At 45.4% G+C, this 16,903-nt stretch overlaps 2 protein-coding genes across 3 annotated transcripts in view; both read right to left on the bottom strand.

Moving 5' to 3' along the window:
• The window catches only part of bicd1a (bicaudal D homolog 1a), a 92,025-nt gene extending 90,146 nt beyond the window's left edge, over positions 1-1,879 (bottom strand). For both annotated transcript variants that reach the window (XM_042335659.1, XM_007894675.2), the window contains exon 1: positions 1,667-1,879. In XM_042335659.1, coding sequence (XP_042191593.1) covers positions 1,667-1,879 — 213 coding nt within the window. The remainder of the gene's footprint in view (positions 1-1,666) is intronic.
• Positions 1,880-8,988: 7,109 nt separating this feature from the next.
• LOC103179399 (uroplakin-3a) lies at positions 8,989-15,924 on the bottom strand. Its single transcript, XM_007894673.2, has 7 exons — positions 15,781-15,924; positions 15,453-15,596; positions 12,778-13,027; positions 12,263-12,345; positions 11,118-11,250; positions 10,287-10,478; positions 8,989-9,183 (listed from the first exon to the last, which is right to left on the bottom strand). Exons 1-6 carry the CDS (start codon positions 15,836-15,838, stop codon positions 10,310-10,312), a joined length of 837 nt encoding a protein of 278 aa, XP_007892864.1. The 5' UTR covers positions 15,839-15,924; the 3' UTR covers positions 8,989-9,183; positions 10,287-10,309.
• Positions 15,925-16,903: the final 979 nt, after the last annotated feature.

Genomic DNA, 16,903 nt, shown 5'->3' with positions numbered 1-16,903 from the left:
CACATTATGATTTTTGCAACGACAGGATCACTGAGACAGTATCAGAGGGGTTGGACTCGACACTCGCATTTTGATTGATGGATCTCACTAAATACAAAACGCCCTGACCCTTCCTCCAGTTTATATCCAATGCACATATATAATACACAAGTATCCACATGCAATATGGGGGGAGTGGGGGTGTGAGGGTCTGTGGAAATCACACTCATCTTTTCTCGTGAAACCAGTGAGGTTCAATGTAAATGCCCACTCATTCCAGATCAAGGCTGTTGACCCCCTGCACTGAGAGTGTGATGTGACAGACAGTGAGCTGTCAGGGAAGGTTTCCGCTATCAACACCGAATAGCATTTAACAGTAAGTGTTTGCGTCATCAGATGCCAAGGAACCTCAAAATTATCCTCTGCACATTGGTCTCTTCTGCAAACCGAACCTGACCCATGACTAAGACATGTCTGCAGGCAGAGGCTGGCAATACAGACAGCAAATGTGCCATCTCCACCCAGACCAGCCTCAAGCCTCTGATGTCCTGATTCCTGATGCTGCATTTTTTGAAGGGTTTAGGACTTGGCTCATTGACAGCACCAATGTGTAAATAACACCAACCAGTCTATTGATTTGGTGGACAAATCCCCAGGAAAGGCTTTTTTTTTTCTCGACTCACGTTTACTGTCGAAATACAAAGCAAACCTAGAGATCAAAATTCATACTGATTTAAAAACAATATCAAAACCCAATCAGCTCAATGCAGCAAAAAAAAACACACAGTTTCCAGGAGATGGGAAGAAACCCGTCATGTTTTCCAGGCTCGGAGTGAAGCTGCAGAATTGGGAATGAAACAGCAGCAGTAAAGCAAGCGATTCACTGACTGACTGACTGACTGACTGCCTCCCACATCCTCTACACCGCATTGCCTTTATACCCAGTCACGCCAGAAACGCTCACGTACCCACCGATCTCACTCAGACACTTGCAAAAAACAGTGGCCAAAATACACATTTATTCTTCACTGACACTTATAGATTTTTGTTAAAAAACGACAGTGGTGTCTGTGCGGACCTTCCCCCAGTGAGGACAGGTTGGGGGTGGATGGATGAATGAATGAATGAATGGTCGGTTTAACTGGTGACTTCTGACACTGATTTATATCACCAGAGCACAGGTTGGTGTCTCACACACACACACACACACACATACATCAGGGGGTCTGTCTGTGTGTGTATGGGGTGGGGGGGGGGGGAAGAGGATCATTTTTCACCGCAGTGAAAATGGGGAATTGAAGGATGGCAGGAGGGGATGCGATTGATCGGGCGGGTGTTGCGGCTAATGGGGACTGGGCTGAGCAAGGCTGGGCAGGGCAAGGCAAGGGAAGGCTGGGCAGGGCAAGGGAAGGCTGGGCAGGGCAAGGGAAGGCTGGCCAGGGCAAGGCAAGGAAGGCTGGCCAGGGCAAGGGAGGCCTGGGCAGAGCTGGGCAAAACAAGGTAGGGCAAGGCAAGGCAGGGCAAGGCAAGGTAGGGCAAGGCAAGGCAAGGTAGGGCAAGGCAAGGTAGGGCAAGGCAAGGCTGGGCAGGGCAAGGCTGGGCAGGGCAAGGTCGGGCAGGGCAAGGTCGGGCAGGGCAAGGCTGGGCAGGGCAAGGCAGGGCAGGGCAGGGCAGGGCGCTCCTCTACCTCTTTCAGCTGCTCCAGCTCGTGTTTGAGGGTCTCGTATGAAGCCTCCAGGTCATTGTACTGCTGTTTGAGGGTGTGCTTCTCCTCCAGCACCACCAGCCCGTACTCGGCCGCCTGGATCTTCTCTCGGGTGGTGTCTGTCAGCTCTTTGCCCAGACGGCGAATCTCGGCTCTGTACTGCTCGGGGCTCTGAGCCTCACCTTCTGCAGCCATCGCCTTGGCTGTGGCTGTGGCTATGGCTGTGGCTATGGCTATGGCTGTGGCTGTGTGGCTATGGCTGTGGCGACCACCGCAGCCCCCCCTCTCTGTCCCTGCACCTGCCCCGGTCCCGGCCTCAAATCCTCCCGGGAAAGCGCTCAGGATGGGAACGACGGGGGCGGACGGCTCATGAGGAGCGCGGAGGGCGCACTGCACTGCCTCTCGCCCTCCCCCACCCCGGTCCAGCGGGGCCGGTCAGCGCGCAGAGCGGGAGCACAGCCGCCATGGATGTGCGGGGGGGCCGCCAGGAGCCCAGCGACCAAACTCCTCCCGCCTGACGTCAGCCCTCCCCCCCCTCCCTCACCCCCCCGCGGCCACAGAGCGCGTCCTCCCGGGACTCAGCCCTCCCCGACCCCTCCCTGCAATCCCCGCGCAGCGCAGCGCAGCGCTCGCAGCTCCGCTTCCCGGAGCAGTCCCGGGTATGTGCGATGCCGACGCTTAATATCCCGAAGGAACATTGATACGATGCTGGAGCTCAGCAGCCAAGTTAACCCCTTATACACAGCACCTGTATCCCGAGATAACCCCTTATACACAGTACCTGTATCCCGAGATAACCCCTTATACACAGTACCTGTATCCCGAGATAACCCCTTATACACAGTACCTGTATCTCGAGATAACCCCTTATACACAGTACCTGTGTCCCGAGATAACCCCTTATACACAGTACCTGTATCCCGAGATAACCCCTTATACACAGTACCTGTGTCCCGAGGTAACCCCTTATACACAGTACCTGTATCCCGAGATAACCCCTTATACACAGTACCTGTATCCCGAGATAACCCCTTATACACAGTACCTGTATCCCGAGATAACCCCTTATACACAGTACCTGTATCCCGAGATAACCCCTTATACACAGTACCTGTATCTCGAGATAACCCCTTATACACAGTACCTGTGTCCCGAGATAACCCCTTATACACAGTACCTGTATCCCGAGATAACCCCTTATACACAGTACCTGTGTCCCGAGGTAACCCCTTATACACAGTACCTGTATCCCGAGATAACCCCTTATACACAGTACCTGTATCCCGAGATAACCCTTATACACAGTACCTGTATCCCGAGATAACCCCTTATACACAGTACCTGTATCTCGAGATAACCCCTTATACACAGTACCTGTGTCCCGAGATAACCCCTTATACACAGTACCTGTATCCCGAGATAACCCCTTATACACAGTACCTGTGTCCCGAGGTAACCCCTTATACACAGTACCTGTATCCCGAGATAACCCCTTATACGCAGTACCTGTATCCCGAGATAACCCCTTATACACAGTACCTGTGTCCCGAGATAACCCCTTATACACAGTACCTGTATCCCGAGATAACCCCTTATACACAGCACCTGTATCCCGAGATAACCCCATTATACACAGTACCTGTGTCCCGAGATAACCCCTTATACACAGTACCTGTGTCCCGAGATAACCCCATTATACACTGTACCTGTGTCCCGAGATAACCCCTTATACACAGTACCTGTGTCCCGAGATAACCCCTTATACACAGTACCTGTGTCCCGAGATAACCCCATTATACACTGTACCTGTGTCCCGAGATAACCCCTTATACACAGTACCTGTGTCCCGAGATAACCCCATTATACACTGTACCTGTGTCCCGAGATAACCCCTTATACACAGTACCTGTGTCCCGAGATAACCCTTTATACACAGTACCTGTATCCCGAGATAACCCCTTATACACAGCACCTGTGTCCCGAGATAACCCCATTATACACAGTACCTGTGTCCCGAGATAACCCCTTATACACAGTACCTGTATCCCGAGATAACCCCTTATACACAGCACCTGTATCCTGAGATAACCCCATTATACACAGCACCTGTGTCCCGAGATAACCCCTTATACACAGCACCTGTACCCCGAGATAACCCCATTATACACAGTACCTGTATCCCGAGATAACCCCATTATACACAGTACCTGTATCCCGAGATAACCCCATTATACACTGTACCTGTGTCCCGAGATAACCCCATTATACACGGTGCTGGAGTTCAGTATCGCGAGATAAACCCATTGGAGAGGTAGAGATTACAATCTCAAACAAATTCATCAAACATATACAGGGTGATCAAAAGGTCATGATATCCATCCTATTATATATATCATAATTCCTTTAAGATTTATTAAACATTATAATGGTATTACGACTTTATGGTCACTCTGAATTTACAGCTCAGTGTCCCCCAGATAAATCCATATCTCCGCAATGAACTCATCTTGCACAGATCTGGATCTTATTATCCAGGTTAACTTTATTAGCAATAGACTTTGGGTATCTCAGTGCAATTCTATTGCTGAGAGAGCCAGAGATTCCGATGTTAAAATAATCCCATCACCCTAAAAGCAAGAGCTCAATAATCCCAAAATACAACAATTAAAATCAAATTCCAGCTCAGCATCTCAGTTCCCACACAACCAATCAGATACAACTTGTGATAAATCATCCCATAAACTTTAGCAATCCAGGAAAACATGTAGAACTATATAAAATGATCCTAAAGAGATTGTTGTTTCCCATCAATTTTGCTCCTTTAAATTTCTTTCTCCCGCTCCTGTCCGCAAGCAATTTGACCCCTGTTTTCTCCTACTGTGGTATCATTTCACAGGCAACACACCCAAGTGGTCATTGCAAGTGTGAAAGTCATGATGGTGAATGTTGCAGACTCCTTCCAACAGCAAAAACTTGCTTTCATATAGCGTCCCTTACACAAGGTAGTGTCTCAGACAGTGGCAGAGCACCAAGCCGAGCCGGGGGGAAGGCGAGGTTACCGTGGGCACAGTCGAATAGGAAGGTCTTCAGGCGTGATCTGAAGATGGGGAAGGAAGCAGAAAGTCAGTGGGATAGAGGAAGAGTTTTGGGGCGCAGTGGCTGATCCAACAGGATCAGAAACAGGAACCCGGTCTGATCTTCCCCGAGACCAATCGTAGACCCTAAATGCAAAGATCAGCAGAGATCAAACCTGCACTTCTCTCTCCGTGACCTGGTACCTCTATCCACTCAGCTAGTGGGGAAGCTCCAAGCACAGCTGGGACAGATCAGAAAGATTTGCACATCTAGAAATGAAATAGAAACAAGCAGGCTTTGTGTGTAAATCACAGGAATCACTGGTCTTTGGGAGACATGGGAGAAAATTAATGTAATTTAGAAGGAATAGAATCTACTGGCATGGCCTTGTGGACTGCAGGGAGAGTATCCATAGACCTGCTCAATCAGCTGGCACAACATATGTTTCAGATGTACCCTTCAACTAGCCAGTGTCAAACACTCTAGGATGCTACCCTGTGTGAGGGACACTATATAAATGATAATAATAATAATCCTTGCATTTGATATAATGAATTATTTGGGACGTCCTCCTGACGTGAAAAGCGCTATATCAAATGCAAGGATTATTATTATTATTATTATTATCATGCCTTCGAGAAGTCTCAAAGCGCTTCACAGAATATACTGTAAATTGAATTGACTGTATATTTTGTGGGCAAAACACGGCAGCCAGTGGCACACAGCAGTGTCCCACAAACAGTTGCGGATTGAGTGACTAATTTATTATTATCTTTTGCTAGTTGTTGTCTGAGAAATTAAAATACAATCTGTGCAACATCTGGACAGCAAGAGCAATAACAGCAAAATTTCAACCTGGAAATGTCGTTTTCCTACCCATACATTCCCAAATCTACCTGGGAAGGGGTGAAATTGTTTGGTGGTAAACAAAGGATGACATCATGTGAAATAGGGGTCGTCGAAATCGTTATTATTATTTTTTAATCATAGTATTTTCCAGGTCTGTTGCCACTCTGGAGCTTTTTTTTAAAAAAAGAGATTATATTGTGCATCTCTTCTTAAAATCTTTTTTCCACGACAATATTATTTTCAGCCCACAGAAAACAGGGAAGCGGGTCAATTCCGCAGGTTTGAAATGGCTGAGTTTGTTAGAGTGTGAGTTTCAACTGCTCTGCTGTTAAGTGAGGGTTATAGGGAAAGAGGAGTAAATAACAAGTGTCAGAGAGCCCGCACAGGCACTGGCCACGCCGACTGGCCTGAAATGCTGCAACTTTCAAAGGTTCTCTGGTGCAATGGGTGTAAGTGCGTCCTCCGGTGGTGTCACGGGTTTACTGCAAATCAGCACCCCACAGTGGACGATTTGGGATCTGAAATCCTGGGATTTTAACACTTTTGTTTTTCTGGGATTCAAATCGAATTCTGTATTGAACAATTAGCCTGTCACGTTTTAAATATTTCCGCCGACCGGCAAACCAAGCCCATGATCAGTTTCAAATCATTTTATTCGCTCCCGCCTCCTTACCTCTCCGACCTGCTCCACCACCGGCTGCCTCCGTTCTGGCCTCCTATTTGTCCCTCGTGCACTCCGTTCCACCATCGGTGACCGTCCTTTTAGCCACTATGACTCGAAGCTCTGAAACTCTCTCCCCCAATCCCTCCACCTTGCCCTCTCCCTCCTCTTCAAATCAATCTGTCCGCTCATCAGGCTCTGGCTATCAGGCTATGTGCCCCGCCCAGCCCTCTCGGCAGGCAGGCCTTCAGCCTTTCTGCCCCACCCTATGGAACTCCATCCCACATTCCCATCGCCTCGATCCCTCCCTTGTCTCCTTCACGGAGTGTCTCAAAACCCTCCTCTTCAACTGAGCCTTTGACCTCTCTGCCCTCCACCCTCCCCAATCCCTACCCCCACCTCAGGTCCAAATCCCTGACTGTCCAGAGCCTTGGGACGTCTTCCCGCTGTGAAAGGCGTTATACAAATGTAATGTATTGTATTGTAAATCCCACCTAAAGATCTCCCTTTCGATCGTGCTTACAATCACCTTCCCACTCCCTCCTTGGCTCATTGTCAGACTCTGCCACTGTGAAGCACCCCGTGGCGCTACCCCAAGTGAAGGCGTTATATAAATGCAAGTTGTTGTTGATAGGAAGAGCAGTTACCTCTTCTCAGTATAGGACACAAATCACTCTTATACCCCTTCACCTTCACATCTCAGCCTTTGAGCTCTTCAAAAATCATATATATTTTTTCTGAAAGGAGCCAGTAATATGAGCCTTTTCCAGCGCATTATTACATTCATAAATCTCTCTTGGGCTCTTTCTAATTTGGATCAGCTCCAAAAGAATTGATTTAAGTGTCACCTGCGAAATTTTGCCCGGCTCCTTCACCAAACTACCATCAGGAGGCGCAGTTAGACTTTGTGGTCAGCAGAGGGTGTATTTCATCATTCCTGGATCAGTCCCAGCGGTCACCCTGCATGTCTTGCCCACTCTGTGCCACTATCAGTGGCCACATCTTTAGATTCTATGCCCTGAACTTCTGGAACTCCCTCCTTCCCATCTCACCCTTCTCAATCTATCTTTAAATCCTGTCCTACAAACTCCCTCTTCAACGCCTTTCCATCGAGGAGCTCAGAACCATGAAATGGACTTGTTTGGACACACATCTTCTTAGGCGCATCAGGCTTAACCTGTATTGCGACTTTTCTATATTGAAGACGGACAAGAATGACCGGAATGCTGTTCTCCCCTTAGCACAGTCCCGAAGGGCAATTTTAGCAGGTTAGACTCCAGGAGTACCTCAACGCACACTCTAGGGTCCCCAAGATTTGGCTTGTGCCTACCACGCACCTAATACACTCTCAAATTAGCTGAGCAGGATGCATCCCTCCAGGGAGAGAGAGCCCATTCCATTCCAACAATCTATCTCTGGATTTTCCATGTGTGGGTGGGATGCATGGAATTCTCAGTTTGTTTTGGATACTCTTTAGCATGGTGATGGGTTTCCGCAAGTGTCTGACACCCTGCTGACCCTCCCCCACCTCCTGCTTTGGTTGCACTCTCACCTCTGACTCAACAGCTTGAATTGAGAAGTGAAAAATGGAGTTTGTTACGGTGAATTTTGACTGTGAGGGTATCCTCTAGTGGCATTAGTCTCTTCGATTCTGAAGTGCGGCTGCAAGTCAAACTCCCAACTTCTGCTTTCAGTTCCTCTGAAACTTACTCAGCCTCTCTGCTCACTGAAAAGAACCACATTGCTGGCTTCATTTACATGCAGGCAGCCCCTTTCCACTTTGATTACCAGTCTCTCACAGGAACAGCTCCTTTCTCCAGCAACTTATAAAAAGTGGTCATGATTTTCGTTCAGTAAACGGCCAACACAGGGCGCATAATCCCAAGTAACTAAAAGAGGGCTCACTTTCCCAAGTAACTAGCAGTAATCGCAGTTGACAAGCTGCAGGGACAATTTCTTGGGAGTCAGCTCAGTGTCTGATACATGCAGAAAACTATCACCATGCTTAAGGGTATTCAAACCAAGAATTCCAGGCATCCCACCTACACATGGAAATTCCAGAGATTGTTGGAATGGAATGCACACTCTCCCTGGAGGGACGCATCCTGCTTACCTAATTCCAGAAAGTATTAGGCGCAGCTTTGCAAGAGCCAACGTTTGGGGACACCAGAGTGTGTGTGGGGGTAACCGCTGGAGTCTAACCCCTTTACTGACATTTATTTTATAACTCAAAAGGGAGCTGATGATTGACCTGCTTAAACATTTTTAAGCCTGTGACTCATAGGTATAAAATTGAACGCTGTAGCTCAGTGGTTAGCGCACTCGCCTCGCAAGTAAGAGACCTGGGATCGATTCCCAGAAGGGGAAAATGTTGGGCAAGTTTCCTTACTCCACACACAGGTTTACCTAGCAGTAAGTAGGAATCCAGTCGAATGGTGGATCGCTTTTCCAGATGTAATAATTCCTTCAAAAAAATAAATTAGTCACTTCAATTCATGACTGTTTGTGAGATACTGCTGTGTGCAATTGGCTGCTGCATTTCACCCTATAAAGCACGCTGAGATGTCTCAAAGACATGATAAAGCACTATATCAAATGCAAGGATAAAATTCAGCTCCGAGGAGTAACACATTGTCTTAGGAGTTTAGTGTAACATGTTTACATCTAACTTCCAATCCCCAAGTGCTGAAGTGAAGACTCAGAAGCATAAAACAAAAACTCAGGTGTACCATGAGTTTAATACAAGCAGTGTTTACAAAGATAACCTCAACACCCAAAAATTACAACCCAAAATCAACACCAATTTCTAAAGTAACTAACAAAACAAAATTTTGGGCTCCATCATGCAGCTTATTCTGGAATATAAAAATTAACAAACAGTCATATGCAGCTCATCTAGTCTTTAGTTTGTATCCTGGAGAGAAAATAAGAATAGAAGTTAATTATATCACATATGCTGCTCAAAACTTAGTTAAGATTTTACAAATACAGACCTGGTATTTTAATTGAGCAACTCAGTGTGCAACAAATTAATATTTATCTTATGCCTTTCACATTGGGAGGATGCTCAAGGCACTGGACAGTCCAGGATTTGCATCCAAGCTGAGGGTGGGAGAGGAGGGCAAGGGGAAAGACAATCAAATGTGAGATCCAAGAGCAAAGTTTTTAAGTGGACCTTGCTGGAGGGAGTTCCGGAGAGTGGAGGTAGAGAGACTGAAAGTCCAACCCCCAATGGTGGGGCAGGGGGGGGACATATAGCATCTAAGCGCTCCAAGATGCTACCTCACACAAAGTGGGTTATATAAATACAAGTGGTTGCAGCAGGCAAGGACCTGCTGAGAGGAGGGAGTCTCTGGGTTTGTATGGTTTGAGAAAGTTTCAGAGGTAGGGTGGGCCAAGACCATGGAGTGACTTAAAGTTTATACAAGTAGCTTGAACTGAATCCTCAGGATATGGAGGGTGAGTGGAGCAGAATGGAGGTAATAGGCTGTGGAGCCAGTGCGGGAACGGACATGAGCTGCAGAGTTCTGAATCAACTGCGTTTTGTGAAGGGAAGAGTTAGGTAATGGGCGAGCAGAGAGTTGGTGGAGTCAAGCCTGGATGTGATGAATGCATGGATTGGGGTCTTAGCAGCCCAAGGGGAGAGGTAATGGTGGAGGAGGGCAATGAGGTCTCTTCCCTCTATCCCCCATCATTAGGAGGTCAAATACTGTAATGCTTACATCAAATACTCGGCAGTTGAAGAGGCCAATTCATTCCCAGTTATTGGGGAATAATTTATTTGACACTCAAAAATGGATACAAGTCAAGACAAATGAACAAATGAAATAAAAAGGACAAACTGGTTAGAAATGCAACTTGAAAGTAATAATGTTGGAATGTACAGCTACAGAAATATGTAGCTAAGAATTTTATGATTAGTATTCAAGAAGATGGATGGATAATTGAGGCTGAATTAAATAAAATAGATAGGCAAGGAGTTAAATGAACAGTTCAGAACCCTCTCCCTTTACTCACATTAACCTTTTAGATCTTTCATCTTATACTGAAGGTGTTGGAGTAGCAGTGCTATAACGCTGCTGCTCCTCAGGTTGTGCACCTTGATTTTCAGTTACTTCTGCGTAGGTATCTTCAACAAAAACAGGGTTTTTCTGATGTGTGCGGTACTGACTTTCAGTAGGCCTTAACAAGGAGCTTTTCTCTGCAAACCTGCAGAAGGAAAAGGCATTGCGGAAATGGAAGATTTGTGCATGGTCAATTCGACAACACTGCCACTATTTACAATTAGCTGAGTAGCATCAGGTTAGAGCAGTGGCTGACTGGCTCCCTGGGATCCAGACGGTGACATCAGGCGGGGCAGACTCTGGGTGACGATTGACTAGTCCAAGCCGTCACTCATCCGGATGTCAGTCTCCGGGGTGGTAAGCATCAGGAGCCAAACAAAGAGGTACTCTGGAAATTTTCTGATTTCCTGTGTAGCCAGTCTGCCCCTGATATAGAGCAAGCTAGAGATCAGATTCAGGCCTCGGATCCCACACAATAATATTTTGCCAAGACCCATTCAAGCAGCAATCTACAAGTAGCTTCCTTGCAAACAAAATGTGGGCTGAACAAAGTTATGTTCATTGCCTGACAAGAGGAAATAAAGTTACATTAAAATTGTGTAAGGAAATGAAGCTTTGGAAATAATCTTGGGAAGGAAGGGAAATCACCAGGTTATAGTTACTAGAATTGTCATCTCCTTGGACAAACAGCATCCACCACATCACTTTAAAAAAAAACTAATTTGTCCACAACTCTTGTCCACATATTCTATCATACAACAATATATGCTCACCCAAAACTCACCGGTTCGTTCTCCACAGAAAAGCAACAAAGGCACAGAGGAGAAGGAAGAGAATGATAACCAGAAGGGTTGTGAGGACGACCATTCCTCCAGTCCTTGCACCAGGCCAAGTAATAATTCTTGCAGGATCTTGAACTGGGGGGAAAAAAGGTTTGTTGGTTAAACTTTATTGTAAAAATTGAGGGATAGTTGCATGTTCATACTATGAATATAGCAAGTGACGATATCAACGTTGCACATTTCCCAACAACACTAACTGGTCAGGAACAACTGTAGGCCCCAGGATTACAGCTGTAACAATTCTATTGTAAATACACAGGACAAGACTAATAGACTCAAGATTCAAGCCTGTGACCCCATTACCTTCAGCCAAAGATACAATATCATTTAAAATAATGAGCTGACAAGCAAGCAACATACTGGACAACTCTTCTCACTGGTAGAGTTTGAAACAGGGGACAAGGTGTTAAAATTAGCACCAAGTTTATTAGAAGCAGATCAGAACACAGGCTTGCGAGACTGTGGAATGCATTGTCCCAGAATCAATGATGATGTCTAAAAACAAATGGATACTTGGGAAGTAAGTGCGTTCAGGGCTGGAGAAAAGGCAGCAATATAGTATAAAGAGACACGTTTTGGTCAAAGAAACTGGTGGAACAGGCTGGACAGGTGAAATGGTTTCCTTCTGTTATCTTGGTTATTTCACATGCAAGAATGGATTGGTTTGCCTTAAAACCAAAGTTAGGATTCCTGTGCAGAGCTGGGAGATGGACAAAAAATATTGAGACAGAGTTCACAATCTGCATGCTAAATGGGTTAAGACTTCCCAAATAGTCTTCAAATCGGTACCGTCGCAATTTTAGAATCACTGTGGGTGACCTGCACAAATCAGACGTCTTGCCTAGAAGCAATTTGGGGGAATTTACTTAAAAAAACAAAAAACAAAAAGGAGCAACAGCCGAGCAAAACAAAGAACAAGGGGCTTTATCATCAGCGTGGGCCGGTGTGGGGGGGGGGGGGGGGAAGAGAAAGGATCACATAGGCCAAGGGAGAAACGACAAGTAGCAGTCGCCTCTGTAGTGTGTTATGCATTGTTCAATCAGCACCAGTCATGCTTAAAATTTCAGAAGTCAAGTGAAGCACTTACCTTGCAGAAGAGTTATTGGTTTTGACCAGACGGTTTCATCCCTAAGAATGAAGGTTATTGGGTCTCGGGCAACGTACTTGAACCTAAAAATTTTAGAACGAGCAGTGAATTAGTGCTAAACTGTATGGCGAACACATTGTGCTTCATCTTTGAACAAGAAAAACAAGCTGACAATCCGTGTAGAATAGGATTAGGATCATTAGCTGGTCTCTACCCACCCAGGTCTGTTAGGAAAGGAGTTTTAAAATGTCCTGAACCACAGCATTTTTTTGTATCAAATTATTATTTCATAGGTTACCTTTCCTTCAGGCAATAGATAACTTCAGTTACAGCCTCTGCAGTTTTGTCTGCATTGAATCTTTGGACTAGTCACTAAAGGTCAGTGGATTGTTATAAGAATTAATGACTGATCTTAGTGCGCATAAAATGTACAGCGATGGGGCAGGTGGTTCACACGTAAGAAAGGTCGATTTAGTCAAGTATGTAACTGTACACCATGGATCTCGTCACCTTACCTGTAGTTTACATTTTCATTCAGTGGTGCATTACAGGGCACCGACTGGGCAGTCCCTCCGCTCAGACACTGGGTATCACTTCCAACCCGGATGAAATAGCGATCGATCAATGTTTGAATCTTTGTGGGATCTGTGCTGGGTGTGAAGCTGGAAGAGGTACATTCTGGGTTGGCAAAACGTGCAGCTCGGTATGGGCCAGTTGCCCCTCCTTTAGTTGCCTGGTAAGTGCCATCAAGGTTTGTTGCGATTGCTGAAAACAGATGTAAATAACATTTTGTGGAGTCCTATAGCTCATTAGTTAGAGCAGTGTGTATCACCTCGCAAATGAGACATCTGGGTTCGATTCCCCGTAGTGCATGTTGGGCAAGTTTCCTTACTCCACACGCCTCTGTTTACCTCACTGTAAGTAGGAATCCAATTGTTGGTCGATTAGCGGATCGCTTTCCTGGGGGTAATAGCTCCTTCAAAAAATTATTTTTTAAAAGATTGGTCACTTCAATCCACAACTGTTTATGGGATACTGCTGGTGCGATTAGCTGCCATGTTTCTCATACAAAATACAGTCAATTGACTTTACAGTATATTCTGTGAAGCGCTTTGAGATGCCCCAAAGACGTGATAAGGCGCTATATCATTTATAAGGATTATTATTACTTATTATTACCCCAACTCTCATTTTACACAGTACAAACGTTGGTGTGCATGGCCCAACCAAATAGAAAAGTTTGTCAGCAAAATTTGTACGTTACTGCAGCAGCAAATTTGTTACATATCCCAGGCTGAAATTCTACTAAATCCACTTGGGTTTTAAATGGACATAAAAATCACCATGATATTGCACACATTACAGTGGGATAAAGACAATACAAGTAACTGCTTGTCCCAGTGGCAAGAATGAAGCAACCTCCTCCGTTTGCAATAAACCACAGCCATCATTAGTTATATATAAATCCTTAACATTTCATACAGCACCTCTGCAAGTTGTCACGAGGTCTCAAAGTGCTTCACAAGATTTTACCATGAAGTGTAGCAACAGTATTGCTAGGCAATTGCAGCAGCAAATTTGCACACAGCAATGTCCCAGAAACAACCCTGAAGTGAATGACCGATCTTATCTGAGAGTATTGTTGGCTAGGACACCAGGAGAAACTCCCTTCTCTTCAAGTCGCACCACAGGATGTTGAATATCTACCTGAACAGACAGAATCTTGGCTTCATGTCTCATCTGAAACCCCCAAAACTGCAGGGCTCCCCCAACACTGCATTGGAATATCAGCCTAGATTGAATTCAAAGTCCTCACGTGGGATTAAACCATAAACTGAATCAAGTGTTCTCCCAATTGACCAGGGGGGACACCCAACAGTTGAAATACTAAACACCAACTTGAAGTGAGAGGAAGCCTCATATTTCCTCCCACCCAACCTCCCTGTAGGATTGCTCCTGTGGTCAATTCCCCCTTCCTCCTGCTCAGCATCCAACCAACTCACTATTCACATGAAGGGCACAATATAAATACATCGTCGGGATACTGGAAAGAACATGGATTAATTCATGTGAATCCTCAGTTCAAGTTAAAACTGCTGGGGAAGCAGAATCCAATACCAGTACAGCAAGTGTAGGAATTTAGATGGTTTGAGCAGTACTCTGTACCAATAAGCTGCTGATCGGATGCCAGAGCCTTTTATTTATTTTAAAAAGTGCCAGTTTCTGACTTTTTCTAAAGAACGCCAGTCTTCCATTGTTAACAGCACTGCAGTTGTCTTTAATTTGGGGAGGGAGAGGAAGTATTCCTGGAATGTGGTGGTACAACAGGTTTCTCAGTGAGGAACAATGCGACCGGTGCTGATGTCTCTTTGATCAATGACTGCAGTGGACTAAAACCTACACCTTGTTTAATGAAAAGCAAACTTGAGCAACCAGAGCATATGAAGGAGTTTATTTCCGGTACTCTTCACCCCCCCCCCCACCCACACACACACACACACACACACATACACACACACAGAATCTTGTCCAAATTGATTCCGGTGACTCAAATGCATCAAGTCAGGCAGTGCTGAAGGATTGATTTACTGAACCAATTAACCCAGTTGGTTCCAGATCATCTGTGGAGCGCAGGCAAGTGAAAGATATCCACAAACCTGGGGTTATGATTCCCTGTTTTATAGTATTGAATGGGGCAATTGGGATTCAATAACTGTGCTGCAAAACGATTATTTTTGGAGATGTTGGGTAAGAACATAGGTAGAATCTTAGGTAGAAAACAAATACAAATACCAAGTGTTCGTAACAACCACAAAATCTTGTCTCTGCACTTCATCTGCTCAACAGTCAGAGAGGAGGAAGGAGCATTGAATGACTGAATGAAGCTGCCGACAGCTTCTGTGGAAGGTGATCTCTGTTGGCGTTCTCGCCAGTTTGGATCAGTTTGTCCCAGACCCGCGAACATCATTTTGGAAACGTTGCAGAAAAAGTTAGCGACAGTTCCACCCACACAGGCGGCGGGTGCGCGTTGTTGGGGATTTGGGGGTTTGGGATGGGGGTTTAGAGGTGGTGGTGGGGGTTGGCTTGGAGTTTACAATGAAGCGCCTGCATGGTCGAGAGGCTTTTAAGGGAAGCCAGCAACCAGCCGGCGAGAGCTACACGGGGTGGATGGGATCGTTAAAACACTTACGGGTCACGTTTCCTTGCACGACCAGCAGCTCAATCATGTGCCCGGTGGGCAAGACGCACAGCGGCTTGGAGAGGGTCACCGTGCGGGCCGTGCGGAGGCCATCGATGGTAGAGACGGAGGGCATTTCTGGCTCGAACTGAAGAACTGCGAGAGAAAGAGTCAGAGAAAAGAAAGAGAGAGAGAAAAAAAACACACACACAAAAAAAAGTAAATTCTTCTTCAATGAACAGTTATCAAATGATGCAAGGATTATTATTGCTGAGGATCCAGCGGATGGTAAACTCTGTGATAAAAGAGTGAAAAGGAAATAGCAGCAGAAATGACTTACTTCTGCAGAACGCATTGTGCACCAGGAGACTGAATAAAATGAATGAAGGCTTCATCATTCCTTTTATATATATACTAAAAAAAACACACACACCACCACCAACAACCCCTGTGAAATGAACTCGGGAGAGCAGATCAACTCTAAATAACCCTCAGCTCCAGCAGTCTCGCCAAGTCACCCAACCACAGGAACCAATCCGCTCTCTCCCAGACCCTCATCCAACCGGTCTGATGGCTCCCAACTCATTTAAATCTGTCTCCAAACTCACCTGATCAAATTCGTTCACCTACTTCATTCTTCCACGTGTTCAATCGAGTTGCACAATTTATATATATATATGTATTTTAAAAATAGAGCAGGAAATGAGAGTTTCAGTGTACGTGTTGTGTATATGAGCATGATGAGTTCATGCATGTATGTAAATATGACCGCATGTGTGAAAGATATGCCTCTTGGATGAGTGTCCATGTGAGTATGATTATACATACGTGTGAGCATGTAATTGGGTGCACATGTAATTGTGATTATACGTACATTTGAGCATGTAAGTGTGCATTTGTAAAAAAAGCATCCATGTGTGTGTGAACAAGTATATGAGGATTCTGTTGATCATTGTAGTTATAAAGCAGTGTATGAAATTCAAGGCATGAAATTATCAAGTGAATGAATAAACAGACAAAGTAGAAAGCACTACTTTACACCAGTCTACACAGTGTGATGTTTCGGCATTTTGTTTGCTGGATTTTAAGCAGGTAGCCTGACCCCTGGATAGATTGAGACGTCTCAAATTGTGATAAGGAGCTATATCAAATGCAAGGATTATTATTATTATTGTTGGTTGTATGTGTGTGCGCAGAGCAGAATAGAAATGGGAATGTCCATTCTTTACATAATAATGTCCATAACTTTTGAGAGGACTGCAAGGCACACTTTCTCAAAGAATAAACTAATGCTTGTGGTAATAGATGGGCAACACTGGTGAGTGTCAGCTCACTTGACCACAGGCAGCACATATTATTGCCTTAAATAAGCATTTGTTTTCTCCTCTCTTGTCCTGAAGGCACATTTGTCTATGTGTTACCCAAGTCACCATTCTTTATGTCTCGTCACAGATAGTGAAGTT

Source organism: Callorhinchus milii, unplaced genomic scaffold, assembly GCF_018977255.1.
Source record: "Callorhinchus milii isolate IMCB2004 unplaced genomic scaffold, IMCB_Cmil_1.0 Scaffold5, whole genome shotgun sequence".
Lineage (NCBI taxonomy): Eukaryota > Metazoa > Chordata > Chondrichthyes > Chimaeriformes > Callorhinchidae > Callorhinchus > Callorhinchus milii.
The sequence above is the reverse complement of the archived record's forward strand: the minus strand, read 5'-3'. Positions and strand labels throughout refer to the sequence as shown.

Coding starts and splice junctions, on each gene's coding strand:
- LOC103179399 (XM_007894673.2), bottom strand. CDS start 15,838: ATGATGAAGCCTTCATTCATTTTATTCAGTCTCCTGGTGCACAATGCG. Junction 11,251..12,262: donor ACCAATAACTCTTCTGCAAG/GTAAGTGCTTCA, acceptor TTTTCCCCCCAG/TTCAAGATCCTGCAAGAATT. Junction 10,479..11,117: donor TTTCTGTGGAGAACGAACCG/GTGAGTTTTGGG, acceptor TTCCTTCTGCAG/GTTTGCAGAGAAAAGCTCCT.